This window comes from Aquarana catesbeiana, linkage group LG11, assembly GCF_042186555.1.
Source record: "Aquarana catesbeiana isolate 2022-GZ linkage group LG11, ASM4218655v1, whole genome shotgun sequence".
Taxonomy (NCBI): domain Eukaryota; kingdom Metazoa; phylum Chordata; class Amphibia; order Anura; family Ranidae; genus Aquarana; species Aquarana catesbeiana.
The window spans coordinates 21,301,426-21,319,299 of NC_133334.1; the positions used below are offsets into that span (position 1 = coordinate 21,301,426).

The 17,874-nt window shown below is 44.1% G+C and overlaps 1 protein-coding gene across 1 annotated transcript in view; it reads right to left on the minus strand.

Moving 5' to 3' along the window:
• Nucleotides 1-7,638: 7,638 nt before the first annotated feature.
• Nucleotides 7,639-17,874, minus strand: part of DHCR7 (7-dehydrocholesterol reductase) — a 47,486-nt gene continuing 37,250 nt past the window's right edge. The window contains exons 6-8 of the mRNA XM_073604046.1: nt 14,740-14,944; nt 13,010-13,141; nt 7,639-11,910 (exon numbers count right to left, since the gene is read on the minus strand). Of these exons, the coding sequence (XP_073460147.1) occupies nt 11,446-11,910; nt 13,010-13,141; nt 14,740-14,944 (802 nt within the window). The 3' untranslated portion in view covers nt 7,639-11,445. The remainder of the gene's footprint in view (nt 11,911-13,009; nt 13,142-14,739; nt 14,945-17,874) is intronic.

A 17,874-nucleotide genomic window follows, 5' to 3' on the forward strand; every position in this document is an offset into this window, starting at 1 on the left:
GCTGCCAATCACTGCCCACCAGTACTGCCAATCAGTGCCCACCAGTGCTGCCTATCACTGCCCATCAGTGCTGCCAATCAGTGCTCACCAGTGTTGCCAATCAGTGCCCATCAGTGCTGTCAATCAGTGCTGCCAATCAGGGCGTTTAACCATTGTCACTGTATATGTATTTCTAATCAGATAAAGATTTCATAAACAGGAGCACCAGTCACTTTATATGCTATTTACATTAATTACACCCTTTTGGAGTCACTGTTCACTTAATGTACTAATTATGTTTATCTGAATATGGATTTATCAGTGAAGTTTTATATACACGTTTTTTAATAAGACACGTATTATTTAAAGCAGCGCCACATCCACCTTTTAAACACCCTATTCATTTTTGACCCTACTTCGGTATTTAGTCAGAGTGGAGGCAGCAATTACACACACACCAATAAGTAAATAGCGGCGGCATTCATATGTAAATAACAGCGGCTGACGGCATTGATATGTATATCATGTCCCCCTGAGGTCATATCCACAGTAATCTCTAGCAACCAATCAACAAGCAGAAATCATGTGCTGTAACCTCTAGCAACTAATCAGTGAGCTAGAGGTTACAGTGGTTTACGTGAAATTGTGGGCGTGGCTTACATGGGCGTGGCTCAATGGGGTTTGGTTAGAGTCTGAGATGAATGAGGGATGGAGAAGGAAAGGGGGAAGGGGGTTAGAGGGAGAGGGATGGAGGGACAGCAGGCCCAGATCCTACACCACAATAGCAATGTGTGTTTCAGAGTTTAACAACCAGCAGATAAAGATACTCCAAACACCTGGTGTTGGCGCTTCAATCATCCCGACACATGGTTGTTATGGTGTCAGGATGATTGAAGCACATTATTTCTATTATTACATTGTAATATAAAATGAAATCATTCAACTCACCATAATGCAGAATCAGTGGGACCACTGAGCGTGTCACCTGCCACGTCGCCTGCCACCAGATGCCATCAGGTTCCCCCAGCAGAGTCCGTCCTTACATCAGGGGCCCCCAGCAGAGTCCGTCCTTACATCAGGTGTCCCCAGCAGAGTCTGTCCTGACATCAGGTGCCCCAGCAGAGTGCCTCCTTCCATCAGGCATTCCCAGCGGAGTGCCTCCTTACATCATGTGTCCCCAGGACAGTACCGCTTACATCAGGTATCCCCAGTGGAGTGCCTCTTACATCAGGTGTCCCCAGTACAGTACCTCTTACATCAGGTGTCCCCAGCTGAGTGCCTCTTACATCAGGTGTCCCCAGCGGAGTGCCTCTTACATCAGGTGTCCCCAGTGGAGTGCCTCAAATCAGTTCCCCCAGCGGAGTGTTGTCTGCAGATGGAGTGTTGGCTGCAGTCTAGCTACATCTCCTCAAGAGTGGTGACAAGGGGAGAGAGGTGTGTGGGTGGAGGCATGGTGACTTGGGGTGCTACAGGCTGACTTGGAGAAGGGTGGAGGCATGGTGGTGATTTGGGGGTGCAGGCATTATGGTGACCTGGGGGGTGCAGGCATGGTGGTGACTAGGCCGGAGGGGTGCAGGCATGGTGGTGACTAGGCCGGAGGGGGTACAGGCATGATGATGACTTGGGGGAGGGGGTGCAGGCATGGTGATGACTTGAGGGAGGGTGTGCAGGCATGGGGGGAACGGGATGCAGGCATGGTGTTGTCATGGGGGGAGGCGGGTGCAGGCATGGTGTTGACATGGGGGAGGGGGTGCAGGTTTGGTGGTGACATGGGGGGGAACAGGTATGGTGATGACATGGGGGAGGGGGGCAGCTATAGTGGTGACATGGGGCGAGGGGGCAGCAGGTATGGTGGTGATATGGGGGGAGGGGGTGCAGGTTGAATGGCGACATGGGGGGAACAGGTATGGTGATGACATGGGGGAGGGGGGAAGGTATGGTGGTGATATGGGGGAGGGGGCTGCAGGTATGGTGGTGATATGGGGGTAGGGGGCTGCAGGTATGGTGGTGATATGGGGGGAGGGGGCTGCAGGTATGGTGGTGATATGGGGGGAGGGGGTTGCAGGTTATGGTGGTGACACGGGGGAGAGGGGGGAAGCAGGTATGGTGGTGACACGGGGAGAGGGGGGAAGCAGGTATGGTGGTGACACGGGGGGGGGGGGAGCAGGTATGGTGGTGACACGGGGGGAGGGGGGAAACAGGTATGGTGGTGACACGGGGGAGCAGGTATGGTGGTGACACGGGGGAGGGGGAAAACAGGTATGGTGGTGACATGGGGGGACGAGGTGCAAGGGGGAGCCAAGACCATCAGTGCACTGTCCCCAGCCAGCGGAGCCCCAGTCCATCCATCAGTGTGACTGTGTCCCTGCTCATCGCAAGGGGGGAGCCAGGACCATCAGTGCACTGTCCCCAGCCAGCGAGCCCCGGTCCTTCCATGAGTGGCGCTCGTCGGACACTGTCACACACAGGGCAGAGCGGAGGGTTGGCGGCGGCGACTGAACATTTCCTTGTGTTCAGTGGAGAGCGGGGAGGGGTCGCCAATCCCTGTAGCCAATAGGCTTCAGTGTACAATAGAATTTTCTATTTGTACACTGAAGAGAGAAGCCGATTGGCTGCCCCTCTCCCCTGCACTGAACACAAGGGGACAATCGGGACACAGAGTGGAAGAAATGGAGATGGTTCAGGAGGATAACTAGACAGGCAGTGGTTGATATTCAAGATATGACAAAAAATCATGAAGAAGTGTTGAACTCTCTGTTGGATCAGATGGATAATCATGAAAATAGAGACCGTAGGCAGAATATATGTATAAGGGGCCTGCCTGAGATAAAACAACACACTGAACTGCTTCCAAAAGTGATCAGTCTATTCCAGTCAATTCTGGGGACATCTGTACCGGATGAGATTGAAATAGACAGAGTGCACCGTGTCCTTCTCCCAACCCCCCAAAATACAGAGAGACCAAGAGATGTCATTTGTAAAATGCACAGATAGATATCCAGTAAAAGAAGCCATTATGAAAGCAGTCCGCGATAAACCCACGATTGATTTTGAGGTTGCACAAATAGCTTTGTTTCCAGATCTATCACATAGAACACTTATGCAACGAAGAATGAGTAAACCTCTGCTGGAAGCCCTACGGGCAGGTGATGTCAAAAATCGTTTAAGGTTATAGCAACATGGAATGGGAAAACAGCAAACAATTCAAACTAAAGATGACCTACAGCATTTCATAGAACTGCTGGAGCTACCTCACGTGGACTTTCCAGATTGAAGATCGAATAACTGTAATGCCGCGTACACACAAGCGGAATTTCCGACAGAAAGAGTCCGACGGGAGCTTTTCATCGTATACTCCAATCGTGTGTATGCCCCATCGGCCTTTTTCTGTCGAAAATTCAGACGGACTTAGATAGAGAACATGCTTGTCTGTATGCTGTTCCGATGCACCAAAAACGACGCATGCTCTGAAGCAAGTACGAGACGGAAGCTATTGGCTACTGGATATTGAAATTCCGTTTTCTAGACCTGTCGTACGTGTTGTACGTCACTGCGTTCTGGACGGTCGGAATTTGGTGTGACCGTGTGTAGGCAAGACAGCTTGAGCGGAATTCCGTCGGAACTCCATCAGAAAAACCTTCAGAGTTTATTCCGATGGCAAAACCAGTCGTGTGTACAGGGCATTAGTCATCATTACAATGACCAGAACGGTGGCAACAGGTGCCTGCTAAAGGCAGAGGGAAAAATCATTTGGACAGACAGGATTATAATTTAGCCCTAGAAGGACATACCTGAATAGGGGGTGAGGTCAATAGGAAAGGAGTTAACTGCCTAGAGTAAGAATGGGAAGAAGGGATTATGTAGATTGTAAAGATATGGATGGGGGGGGGGATTCCTTAATTTTTTGTTTTTTTTTCCTTTCTCTCTCTTCCTCTCTCTCCCCCCTCTCCTCTACTGTTTGAATCCCTGATGCAAAATGCTGAAGTATTGTGAAATAATAATGTTATAGGAATATAAATGTTCATGTTTTTTAATAATCTCTCCCCCAATAGGTTGGTGCCAAGACAAGGGACTTTGTTTTCTGCCAAGGGGCAGAAGGGGAGGGGACTCCGGACATGGGTGGTACACCCCCTGCCCGTACCCATCTACCCCTTAGGGGGTGTTCGACACACGGTGGTATATTATGTTATTTGTCATGGAAGTCTTTTGTCGCGGTTTGTGGGGGTGTTTTTTTTTCCTCTCATTAGATGCAGCCAAGGGGAGAAAACACATAGGGTTTGAACAAATACCGACCGAGAGCAACAACATAATAAGAGACCCATGGAACTATATGTACTGAGATAATGGCAGGTAGAATAAAGATTGTATCATATAATGTGAGAGGGCTTTGTTCATCTGGTAAGAGGGGCCGTCTCTAGCACGAACTGCGTCACATGAAGACAGAGATAGTGTTTCTGCAGGAGACGCACTTCGTGACAGGGTCGGCTCCTTGTATGCCTCTTTTTCCATATAATCAATGGTTCCATGCACCATCACCAGTTCCAAGGGCTAGAGGAGTTACAATAGCTATCCATAAATCATGCCCCTTGGTACCTACAGAAATACGAGTAGACCCTGAGGGTCATTTTCTCTTCGTTAAGGGTAAGATCCAGGGCCAGTGTTATACCTTTGGTACTATATATGCCCCCAATAATCATACTGTTAAATTTCGAATACCTTGGATATTCTGGGGGAGTTTAGCGAAGATTTTTTGGTTGTGGGAGGGGACTTTATTATTACTTTGGATCCCAGTTTGGATACCTCTTTGAGGAAAACCTTTTTGTCCCATGGAACTTTAAGGCATATTAAGCAGCGCCTTCGCTCTCTGCATTTGGTAGACAGTTGGAGGGTGATGCATGAGCGAGCCAGGGATTTCAGTTACTATTCCAAAACACATAACACATATTCAAGGATTGACTTGTCGATGGCGGATCAGTATTACATGAATTATGTGTGCTCATCTACTATCGAGTCGATCACTATATCAGACCATGCTCCAATAAGTTTAAGGATTTGTTCTGCATCTGTTGATAGTACGGAACGAACATGGCGTTTGAATGAATCTATTTTGGATGATAAACAGAATGCGGAGTCCCTGCATTAGCATTATATTTTGAAATTAATACAACTGAAGAGGTATCCGATCAAGTGGTAAGGGAGGCCCATAAGGCAATTATCAGAGGGGAATGGGTATGCGTATTGGAAAAGAGAGACAGAGGGAAATGGTAGAGCTTTTGGAGGAAATCCATAAACTTGAAATTAAACATAAGGCCCATTTAAATCCCGGGGATGTACAGAGATTGGAGAAATTGCGGGTCGACCTGAAGCAGATTCTTGATCGGAAATTTCAAAATAAGCGTAGGTATTTCGCCCACCGTTTCTATGAACAGGGGAATAAGGGTGGGAAGTTACTGGCTAGACAATTAAAGAAGCAACAATAGTCACACCATTTTCACACTTTAAAGGTACGCGATATACATATAGTGGATTCCACAGCAATAGCAGCTGAATACCACAGCTTCTATAGCTCTTAGTATAATATAGATCCAGCCTCTACAGGAGCTGCAGAGGATGGACGTGCGGATAGAATTCAGGAATATCTTAAGGCTTCAGATTTGCAGTCCATCCCGTCTGCGGCCCTGGAAGAAATGGAAAGGGCAATCTCTATGGAAGAGCTGGGTGGAGTGATTGCTGCTTTGCCAATGGGTAAAAGCCCGGGACCAGACAGCTTTACAAATACGTACTATAAAAAGTTTTCCTCAATTTTACTGGCCCCTCTTTGTAGGTTCCATCTCAGCTTCAAACCCATTGCCCCCAGAGGCATTGCTGACCTATTGTTGACCTATGTGACCGTTCTCCTGAAGCCGGGGAAGGACCCTCAGCATTGTGATCCCCTCCAGCAACAATAGATCCCCCAACAGCCAGCATCATTAGACCCTCCAGCACACCCCAGCACCCCTTGCCGTTATACACAGTACCATTCAGCACTGGAGGTGCCAGAACTGCATTCCTCTTGAAAAAAGCTTTGGTTGTATCTGATTAAGCAATGCGTTGCCTTTTCCCAGCATGGTTGAGTGCTCACTTCTCCATCAGTGAACATATACACCCTCACTAAGGAGCCTGGGGTGCACAATGTTTATTCAGTACCAATGGGAAGCTGCAATTGGGCATGGGCTTTTGCTCAGGGAATGAGTGGGACTGAGGCTAGAAGGTAGTGTGTACTGGATGGAGGGCTTGGGTTCTGGTTAGGCAGGGTTGGGTTTCTCCTCAGGAGGTCCCAAAATGGTGATATTTTTGTGCCCCGGCCTGACCATCACAGGAACTCTGGGAAGACCCATGCAAGGGACCACAGTGAGCCTCTTGAATCATCCAAGCCAAGTAAGAAAGAGTTAAAGTGTTACTAAACCCAGGACCCTGCATTCACTATATCTGGAGTACACAGAACATGGAAATGCAATTATTTTAGTTAATATAAACTGCTAAATTCCCTTTTTTAATCAGCAGTATATAGTATTCTTGTGACTTCTACTTCTTCTGGTTAAAGCTTGTAGGAGGAGTTTTCACTGTACTCTGACTGTCCTGTTAGGCTGCAGGACCCCTGACCCTCTGTCTGGACAGTGCTGATTGGCCCTGTGGTGATCACATGCACCTCCCTAAGAAAAAAAACACTCCAGCGATGCACACCAAATTGAGCATGTGCAGAGTGACTCCAAAGGCTCTGTACCATCAGGAGATGGATTGTTGAAGAAGGGGAGGATCAGAGAAGACAGGATCAAACAGCCTTTTTACACTGTGTGCAGGATTAACCCTTAGGTTCCACATTGGGTATAACAAGCATGCTTTACTGTATGTACAAACTGATTTTACTTGTTGTGGGTTTAGTAACAATTTAATTAATGTACAATTACCAAAAGGGTATAGTCATTTCCTGAGATTAAAGTGACTCAGTCGCTTCCCAAAAAAAAAAAATACAAAGCCTGGCTTCTGTAATAGATAACACTGATTACTCACCATCTGGGCGTTCAGCAAGTCAGAATTCTTCAAGCCATACGGGCTACGGCAAAATCTTCATCATTTAACAATATGGTTTGGGTGGCCCATACATCACTACTGTTTCTTTCAGCGATGGGATCAGCTTAAGGACCCGCAGAGTGGGGAGAAATGTTATGCAACACACCCAGATAGAGCTTCACATGAAAGAACGCATCCCCAGCATCCCTTTAGACATACACACACCTTCCTGCTGGGTGCTGCAGATTTTAACTGAGCAATCTGCTGATCAGTTGCTTGAGCATGCATGTCTAAAGATATGCAAGAGATATGTTCTTGCATGTAACGCTTGGGAAAAAATGCTTGATGGCAGGGAAAGGTAATACCTGTAAGAGGCAGTCAATGACAGTACAGATTAGCAGAAGAAGAGAGTGAAGTTGTTCAGGCAGGGAATGAAGGTAGGCTCGAGATAGCTGCTGGAGCTTCAAAGGGGTATATTTCAGAGATGCAAGTTTGCAGGGAACTGAGCGTAATCAGTTTCAACACAGGAGAGGGCTTGCTACAAGTGTGGTAACAAAATGGTAGGACTAGAGATCAGCTTTAATGAAATCAGCAATAAAAAAGACAAAATATATTAAAAACTGCATATTTTATTCAGGAAAAATATCAAGTGAGTTGTCCATAACACTGAACTATACAAGAGAGACATTCTGCTCAGACCTCGCACAAACTCTCCACCTTCAGGTTCATGTATTCTATTTTCAAAGGATAGACAAACTCCAGACTCCCAGCTGTGGTGACACTACAGATCCCACCATTGGGAGTCATGCCTGTGGCGGTCAGAGTCTTGCAATGCCTCCTGGGACTTGTAGTTCTTCAACAGTTTGAGTGCCGAAGATTGGCTGCAACTGAGAGGATCAACTATTTATTGCAAGGGCTCTGGATATAAAAATGAAAAGATTTAGATACACTACACAGGCAAGCTATGATAACACTCCTCAGTTAGAGCTATTGGAAGAAGCATAGCTTCTGTAGTGGGCAGGCTGCTCGGTTATCCTCCTAGTGGCATGGTGTAGCCCTTGTCACCTTCCTACACTACATACACACTGTTCTTCTTTGAGATATGATTTCTGATTTTAGCACTAGTCCTGCTGGCAGTGATCATACTCATCTCAACCATTCTGATACCACGCAGATCTGTTTATAGAAGATGTTTTCTACTAGCCCTGAAAAATGTTGCGCAGATCCCCAAAACGTGTTGGTTTCCTTCAATAAACTTTTGCTCTGAAATATGATTCCAGATATGAAGTCCTGCTGGCAGTGATCATACTCATCTCAACCATTCTGATACCACACAGATCTGTTTATGGAAGATGTTTTCTACTAGCCCTGAAAAATGTTGCGCAGACCCCCAAAAGGTGTTGGTTTCCTTCAATAAACTTTTGCTCCGAAATATGATTCCAGATATGAAGCCCTGCTGGCAGTGATCATCATACTCATCTCAACCATTCCTAAACCACACAGATCTGCGTACAGTATATAAGATGTTTATTACTAGAAAAACATGGCGCAGATCTTCAAAATGTGTTGGTTTCCTTCAATACATTTTTTCTTTAAGATATGATTCCAGATATTATCAACATTGCTCATTTCAACTATTCCAATACCACGCGGATCTGTTCATGGAAGATGTTTACTACTAGTCCTGAAAAATGTGGCACAGATTCCCGAGATGTGTTGTTTCCTTCAATAAACTTTTGCCTCAGGATTTGAATCCAGATATTATCACAAGCTTTGCTATGACCATGAGCATATTTATCTCCACCTTTCCTATACCACATAGATCTGTTTAGGTAGGATGATTGCTACTAGAACTGAAAAATGTGGCACAGATCTCCAAAATGTGTTGGTTTTCTTCAATACGTTTTTTTCGTCACGATATGATTCCAGATATCAACATTACTCATCTCAACCATTCCAATACCACACAGATCTGTTTATGGAAGATGTTTACTACTAGCTCTGAAAAATGTGGCACAGATTCCTGAAACGTGTTGGTTTCCTTCAATAAACTTTTTCTTTGAGATGTGATTCTAGATATTAGTACAAGCCCTGCTGACTCGATCATACTCATCCCAACCATTCCAATAGCATAACAATCTGTTTATATAAAATGTTTACTAATAGACCTGAAAAGTGTGGCGCAGATCTCCAAAACATGTTGGTTTTCTTCAATAAGCTTTTTCTTCAAGATATATTTCTAAATATTAGCACAAGCCCTGCTGACAGTGATCATACTTATCTCAACCATTCCTCTACCACACAGATCTGTGTATATAAGATGTTTATTGCAAGCCCTGAAAAATGTAGCGCAGATTCCCCAAACATGTTGGTTTCCTTCAATAAACTTTTGCTTTGAGATGCGATTCCAGATATTAGCACAAGCCCTGCTGACAGTGATCATACTCATCTCAGCCATTCCTATACCACACAGATCTGTGTATATAAGATGTTTTTTTGACTAGCTCTTAAAAAAATGGGGTGCAGATTGCCAAAATGTGTTGGTTTTCTTCAATAGGTTTATGCTTAAAAATATGATTCCAGATATTAGCACAAGCCCTGCTGACAGCGATCATACTCAACACAACTGTTCCTTTACCACACAGATCTGTTTATGGAAGATGTTTACTACTAGCCCTGAAACATGTGGCACAGATTCCTGAAACGTGTTGGTTTCCTTCAATAAACTTTTGCTTTGAGATGTGATTCTAGATATCAGTACAAGCCCTGCTGACAGTGATCATATTCATCTAAACCTTTCCTATAGCATACTGATCTGTTTGTATAAAATGTTTATTACTAGCCTTGAAAAATGTGGCGCAGATCTCCAAAACATGTTGGTTTCCTTCAATAAGCCTTTCTTCGAGATATGATTCCAAATCTTAGCACAAGCCCTGTTGACAGTGATCATACTCATCTCAAATGTTCCTTTACCACCCAGATCTGTGTGTATAAGATGTTTATTGCAAGCACTGAAAAATGGGATGCAGATCCCCAAAACATGTTGGTTTACTTAAAAAAGTTATTTAGTCAAGCTATTATTTCAGATATCAACATTACTCATTTCAACCATTCCAATACCACACAGATCTGTTTAAGGAAGATGTTTACCACTAGCCCTGAAAAATGTGGCGCAGGTTCCCGAAACGTGTTGGTTTCCTTCAATAAAATTTTGGTTTGAGATGCGATTCCAGATATTAGCACAAGCCCTGCTGCCAGTGATCATACTCATCCCAGTTGTTTCAATAAGCCTTTCTTCGAGATATGATTCCAAATCTTAGCACAAGCCCTGTTGACAGTGATCATACTCATCTCAAATGTTCCTATACCACCCAGATCTGTGTGTATAAGATGTTTATTGCAAGCACTGAAAAATGGGATGCAGATCCCCGAAACATGTTGGTTTACTTAAAAAAGTTATTTAGTCAAGCTATGATTCCAGATATCAACATTACTCATCTCAACCATTCCAATACCACACAGATCTGTTTATGGAAGATGTTTACCACTAGCCCTGAAAAATGTGGTGCAGGTTCCCGAAACGTGTTGGTTTCCTTCAATAAAATTTTGCTTTGAGATGCGATTCCAGATATTAGCACAAGCCCTGCTGCCAGTGATCATACTCATCCCAGTCGTTTCTATACCATACACATCTGTTTATATAAAATGTTTATTACTAGTCTTGAAAAGTGTGGCGCAGATTCCCAAAACGTGTTGGTTTCAGTAAGCTTTTGCTTCAAGATATGATTCCAGAGATTAGCACAGGCCCTTCTGACAGTAATCATACTCAACTCAGCCATTCCTATACCAATCTGATCTGTTTATATAAGATCTTTACTACTAGCCCTGAAAAACGTGGTACAGATCCACAAAACATGTTGGTTTCCTTCAATAAGCTGTGAAAATGCAGCAGCTCATATGTGCAATATCAGAATAGCAACCTCAATGACATGTCTAGATCATTAATGAGCCATGAGAAGCACGCATTATGGAGCTTTACACATTCTTTCCTTGGTAGGTGGGGTATACGCTGTATATATACAGTATGGGTATACGTTGTAAGTCCATTCTTCTAGTGCAGACGTTGTTTTAAAAAATGCAGCTGAGGGTAGGTAGCTGTGGAAGGCATTATGAGGTCCTGGCTTTTTTATTTTCTAAAATCAGTTTTCTCTCCAAAAGTTGTATTTCAGATTTAATTATGTCTTTTGACAACCCAAGTTTTTTTTTTCTTTTTAAATAGAAAATGAAATTTTGTGTGCTTTGTAAAACAAAAAAAATGTCCAATAAGAATAGCTGTTTCTTAAAAAAAAAATAGAACAGTACTTTTACAGTTTCACCATGAATTTTCATTGTTTTCCCTGAACTATATCGTGGCAATTAAAATATTCCTGGCAGCAACCGATACGGGACGGCATCCGTATAGAGCTTCCAGTCTTTGCCGTACTTGCTGGAGCATCGATGCTCGTCGCGGATGCAGCGATGGACGAGCAGGATGGTCATGTAGATGATATAGAAATAAGGCAGTAAGTGGTCGAACCCACAGGCCAGGCAGTAGGACAGAGATCCCATCAGGTCTCCGGTGTAGTTCATGTGACGGGCCAGCCCCCAGAAGCCGGAGATCATGAGCTTGCTATGGTGCTTCTTGCTGTCAGTAGATGTGTAAGAACATTCGATGAATTTCGGCTTCTTGCCCCAGATGACGCAGTTGCCGTTGGTGCGCCTGAACAGGTCTTTCTGATGGTTGGTCATCCTGAAGATGTAGTACCCAACAAGCCCCAGCAAAAGTATTGCTGCAGAAGCTGTTGTTGAGAGCTGTACTGGGTTGTACACCAAATATAAACCCTGAAAAAAAGAAAATACATATTAAATATTAATATTAATACAATTGACTTAATAAAATTGCATTTTTTAACCATTTGAAAAGTTCATCGTTATGGATGAATTTTAAAGTGAAACTATAGGGCAAAAACAAAAATAATATATATAAGATATAGTCTGTCAATAGCATTGATACAGAGGTTTTTGGTTTCCTCAAAACTACGCCCCCACCCCCCATAACTATTTATAAAAGTTTGCAAATATCTCAGCATTCATGATGTAATATGTCTAATATGGTAATTTCCTATGATCGCCAGCTCCATCTAGTGGCCATAATGCAGGATTTTTCTTGAAATACCGCTATCAGGAAAATGTTGCATTATGGCCACTAGATGGTACTGACAATCATAAGAAATAAGCATATTAGACACATTGGCGCACATTTATTAAAACTGAAGCAGAGAGAAACTTGAGCTATCTGTTGTATCTGCTGTGGGAGGGTGGAAAAACTGAGTGATAGAGTGATAGACTGTCGTGGCCCGTGAGGGAGCCCCCTTTTTCGGGGGGGGGGGGGGGGTAAACTCAGGCCTGGAGCTTGGGAGCTGATGGTCCGGCAGATACAAACAATCTAGACGGTACCACAAAACTGAATGAGAACTGAATGAGAACTCTTCTGATATAAGGGAAGGGTCGGAGATAGTGGTGACATCATTGCCCAAATACAATATGGCCAGTGGTGATGTCACTGCTATCCCTGCCCCTTTGCTTACATGGCAGAGATTCCCTGTGATGTCAGCTGTTCCTTAGGAACCATTGAAAGCAGGAAGCTGTCATATACAGAAGTTGAAGAAATATTGCTTGTATATATGGATGCTTGACTCCCATCCAACAAGGAGCCGGACAAGCAAAAGTTTAGGTGTTCGTATGTATCGTTGACTCATCCTTACTGGAAATCATAGTAGAGAGATCTCACTGTTGTATTCAAGGCATATGACAAACCAGTGGCTCATACAGCCCACAAGGCCCTAACTATGACTGAAATATTCACTTCTGGATGGACTGACCCTTTAATAAATGATTCTTTTCCAGCTCTTGGATTGGTTGGCCCCTTCCACCCCTTTACCTGTAATGTGTAGAGGAAAGGCAACCAGACGCAGTCTCCCCATCCCAGGTACCAGCCGAAATGGTCGTGGCAGATGTCTATGGTTTTCAGGTACCAAGCTTCGTTCCAGAAGAAGTCCACCACATAGATGGCCTACATGCAAAAAAGTGGATGGTTAGCACCTTGTGTACATACCTAGAGTGGTAAGTTTTACATTTCTTATTAGATGCAAGGAAATCAAATGTGCAATTACCGACCAGTTTTCAGAAGATGTGGCTCGGGGTTGGGTGGACTGTGAGGGCAACTTGGTGACATTGAGGGACATAAATCTTTATTGACTATATGGTGAGGTCAAGTTAAACACAGGCTTACGCGTTTTGGCTTTATACCCAGCTAGCAAGGATAACTTGTCACAAATTTGTGGCAGTGTTGGACATAAATCTTTATTGACTATATGGTGAGGTCAAGTTAAACACAGACTTACGCGTTTTGGCTTTACACCCAGATAGCAAGGATAACTTGTCACAAATTTGTCACATATTTTTCAGGGGCAAGTTGTACACTTGCAGAGCACATGAAGCACAAGTTCTAGTTGACACTTTTCCAATTTGTAGCAAATTTTGCATGACAAGTCTCTAGCAAGGGCAAAGTTGCAGTGGTGAGTCTACAACAAGAGCTCTGCAAGTGACAGTGACCCCTGTGGTGGGATGACTATTGCACAACATAAGTGAACCAGAACTTGCAGAATGTTTGAAAAAGAAAGTTGATCTGGAGTCATGCAATGCGGACTTGCTGCAATGAAACCTGTGAAGCCTGGCAAGTCTAGCAATAGCTTAGCAAGTCATTTTCAAACTTGCAGCTCAATTGCTTGCTATCTGGGCAGCTGTATAGCCGAAACACGTAAGCCTGTGTTTTAACTGGATCTCACCCTGTAGTTAAAAAGATTTATGTCCATCAATGTCACTGAGTTGCTGGCTCTACTTTGTTGAATCGTTTGTCAGAATGTGGAGACACTCATGTCTGAGCACCAGTGATTCCAAGTTCGGTGGGTCCATGTAGTTGACTTGTACTTGGTGGACTGTTAGAGCATTGTGTGTATAGGGAAAAGGGAACTCAAATCAAATTCAGCACTTGTATATTACAACTTCCAGTGCTGCTTCCCTGAACCTCCAGTCTTCACAGGAAAGATGTACATCTAAACTGCAGGAATTCAGCCAGTCCAGCTGGCATACTATGATTTAAGTCTAATGATGTGCATGCCACCTCCTGGACTTATCTCTTTAGTTTACATCTGACAGTAGTATGAAGCTCCAGGAGCACAGCTATCACTACACTCCCAGAGCTCTAAAAAAAAAAAAAAAAAAAGACACTGGGGTTTAGACATGTGCAATTCGTTTAGTTACGAATTCGTTTAACAAATTTAGACAAATTCATTAATTCCAAACTTCCAAATATTCGAATAACCAATTTTTTCCGAAAATTCAGTTGCACCAGATTTTGCAGTCTCCAGTTTTAGTAAATCCACCCCCATGTCTTCTCACACACAGCTTCTCTGCCCATCACCTCTGCTGCCTAAGTGCCTAAAAACTGAGGGTGTGATATCGCTTTAAAAGTGTTTGGGATAAACTCAGGTCTATCCTTAGACAACAAAAGCTCAGCCTCGATGGACCATTCGGTCTTTTTCTGCCATCGATCTTCTATGTTCCTGAAAGGTGTTCAGCCTTCTTCATGAACAGAGTCTCAGAACTTACCTGGAGGACATTGACCAGGATCATGGAGTTGGTGACCTGTCCGTACAACTCCTGCTGCTTGGCTGCATAGGACAGGTTGATGAGGGTCCAAGCCACAATGCCCGGCCGCCCGTTGAAGAACAGCTTGAAGTCAAACCACTTTCCAATGCGAGGGTTAAATTCAATCCCCATCATGTAGTCATAGATGAAATTTCCGGTGAATTTACTGCCAGAAAACAGAGAATGAGAAATTATCATTGATAGATCTTCTAATGGCCCACAGAACTGGGATGTGTGGAATCGTTTTACTTCCTTATAATATTCCTATTTTGATGGTACATTGAGGAGGTCAGGAAGGTAGTTGTCAGAGCTCCTGGTAAGGTGAGTGATAGCGTACACCCTAAACCTCCCGCCAACTCTCCCTATAACCCCAACCCAGAACTCACAGAGACCTTTCCTGGAACCCCAACACCAACTCCTTCTAACTCTGTACCTACCCCTCCATGTAACCCCAACACTATCCCTCCATCTACCCCCAACACCAACCCCTTCTAACTCTGTATGTATCCCTCCATGTAACCCCAACACTATCCCTCCATCTAACCCCTACACCAACACCTTCTAACTTTGTATCTACCACTCCATCTAACCCTCACACTATCCCTCCATCTACCCCCAACTCCTTCTAACTCTGTATGTACCCCTCCATGTAACCCCAACACTACCCCTTCATCTACCCCCAACACCAACTCCTTCTAACTCTGTATGTACCCCTCCATGTAACCCCAACACTATCCCTCCATCTAACCCCAACACCAAACCCTTCTAACTTTGTATCTACCCCTCCATGTAACCCCAACACTACCCCTCCATCTACCCCCAACACCAACTTCTTCTAACTATGTATCTACCCCTCCATGTAACCCCAACACTATCCCTCCATCTAACCCCTACACCAACACCTTCTAACTTTGTATCTACCACTCCATCTAACCCTCACACTATCCCTCCATCTACCCCCAACCCCTTCTAACTCTGTATGTACCCCTCCATGTAACCCCAACACTATCCCTCCATGTAACCCCAACACCAACCCCTTCTAACTCTGTATCTACCCCTCCATCTACCCCCAACACCAACTCCTTCTAACTCTGTATCTACCCCTCCATGTAACCCTCACACTATCCCTCCATCTACCCCCAACCCCTTCTAACTCTGTATGTACCCCATCCATGTAACCCTCACACTATCCCTCCATCTAACCCCAACACCAACCCTTTCTAATTCTGTATCTACCCCTCCATGTAACACCAACACCAACCCCTTCTAACTTTGTATCTACCACTCCATCTAACCCTCACACTATCCCTCCGTGCAGGGCAGCCATCAGAAAGTTTTTGACCCCTCACACAGCTTCAGGCCTGGGTACAATCAGTTTAGACTAATCAGATTGGACTCCATATCTCCATACAATTAGATTGGACCAATCTGATTAATCTAAACTGATTGTATGGAGATTGGTCCAATTGGATTGGTCCAGTGTGACTGTATGGAGATTTGTCCAATCTGATTGTATGGGGATTGGTCCAATCTGATTGATACAATCTGATTCATCTGACTATATGGATAATAATTGCCTCTGATTGGTCCAATCTGATTGTATGGAGATTGGACCAATCCCCTACACAATCAGATTGGACCAATGTGATTGTATGGAGATTGATTTCCTCCGATTGTATGGAGATTGGTCCAATCTGATTGCATGGGGATTAGTCCAATGTGATTGTATGGAGATTGGTCCAATCTGATTGTATGGGGATTAGTCAAATGTGTTTGTATAGAGATTGGTTTAATGTGATTGTATGGGGATTAGTCCAATGTGATTCTATGGAGATTGTTCCAATGTGATTGTATGGGGATTAGTCCAAACTGATTGTATGGAGATTGGACTCCATATTTCCATGCAATTAGATTGGACCAATTTCCATACAATAAGATTGGATTAATCAGATTGGACTAATCAGATTGGACTCCATATTTCCTTGCAATTTTATCAATCTGATTAGTCCAATCTGATTAATCCGATTTGCATGTATGGAGATTGAGTGCCTCTAATTGGTCCAATCTGATTGCATAGAGATTGGTTCGATCTTAATGGTCCATACAATTGATTGGACCTTACCATACATCTTATGTATGGAGATTTGTCCTATCTGATTGGTTCAATCTGATTGTATGGAGATTGGTCCAGTCTGACTGTATAGAAATTGTTGTGATCTGATTGTATGGTGATTAGTGTGCACTGGTTGGTCGAATTTGATCATATGTTGATTTTTCTAATCTGATTGTATTGAGATTGGTTGCCTCTAATTGGTCCGATCTGATTGCATAGAGATTGGTTCCATCTTAATGGTCCAAACGATTGATTGGTCCTATCTTATGTATGGAGATTTGTCCAATCTGATTGTATGGAGATTGGTCCAGTCTGAATGTATAGAAATTGTTGTGATCTGATTTTATGGAAATTAGTGCACTCTGGTTGGTCCAATCTGATCATATGTTGATTGGTTCAATCTGATTGTACAGAGACCGGTCTGATCTGATTGGTCAAATCAATCAGTTTGTCACTCAAGAACTCATTTATTTGAATATTTAGAGTAGGATCGGATTTATCCTCAAAAGTCCATCACGCCAAGAGTTGTAGTTGTGGATGCCGAACACTCCCCCGCCCCCCCCCCCCCCCCTATAATCCTAATATAAACCCTCCTCTAATGCCGCGTACACACGGTCGGACTTTCCGGCATACTTGGTCCAGCGGACCAGAGTGTGCCGGACAATCCGCCCGTGTGTAGGCACCGGCGGACTTTTTCCCAAAAGCCCGCCGGACCTAGATTTGAAGAAAGTTCTAAATCTTTCCGCCGGACTCAGTTTCGGGCGGAAAGTCCGCTCGTGTGTGTGCTGGTCCGACGGAAAGCCCGCTCGTGTGTAGGCTGGTCCGACGGACCAGATACAACACGAGGGCAGAGTATTGCATCTCACGCTCGCTGCAATAGGAAAAACACATTTTCCTATTGCGGCGAGCGCGGGGCATACCAGGCCCTTAGGTCTGGTATGGATTATAAAGGGAAGCCCCTACGCCGAAAAAAACGGCGTGGG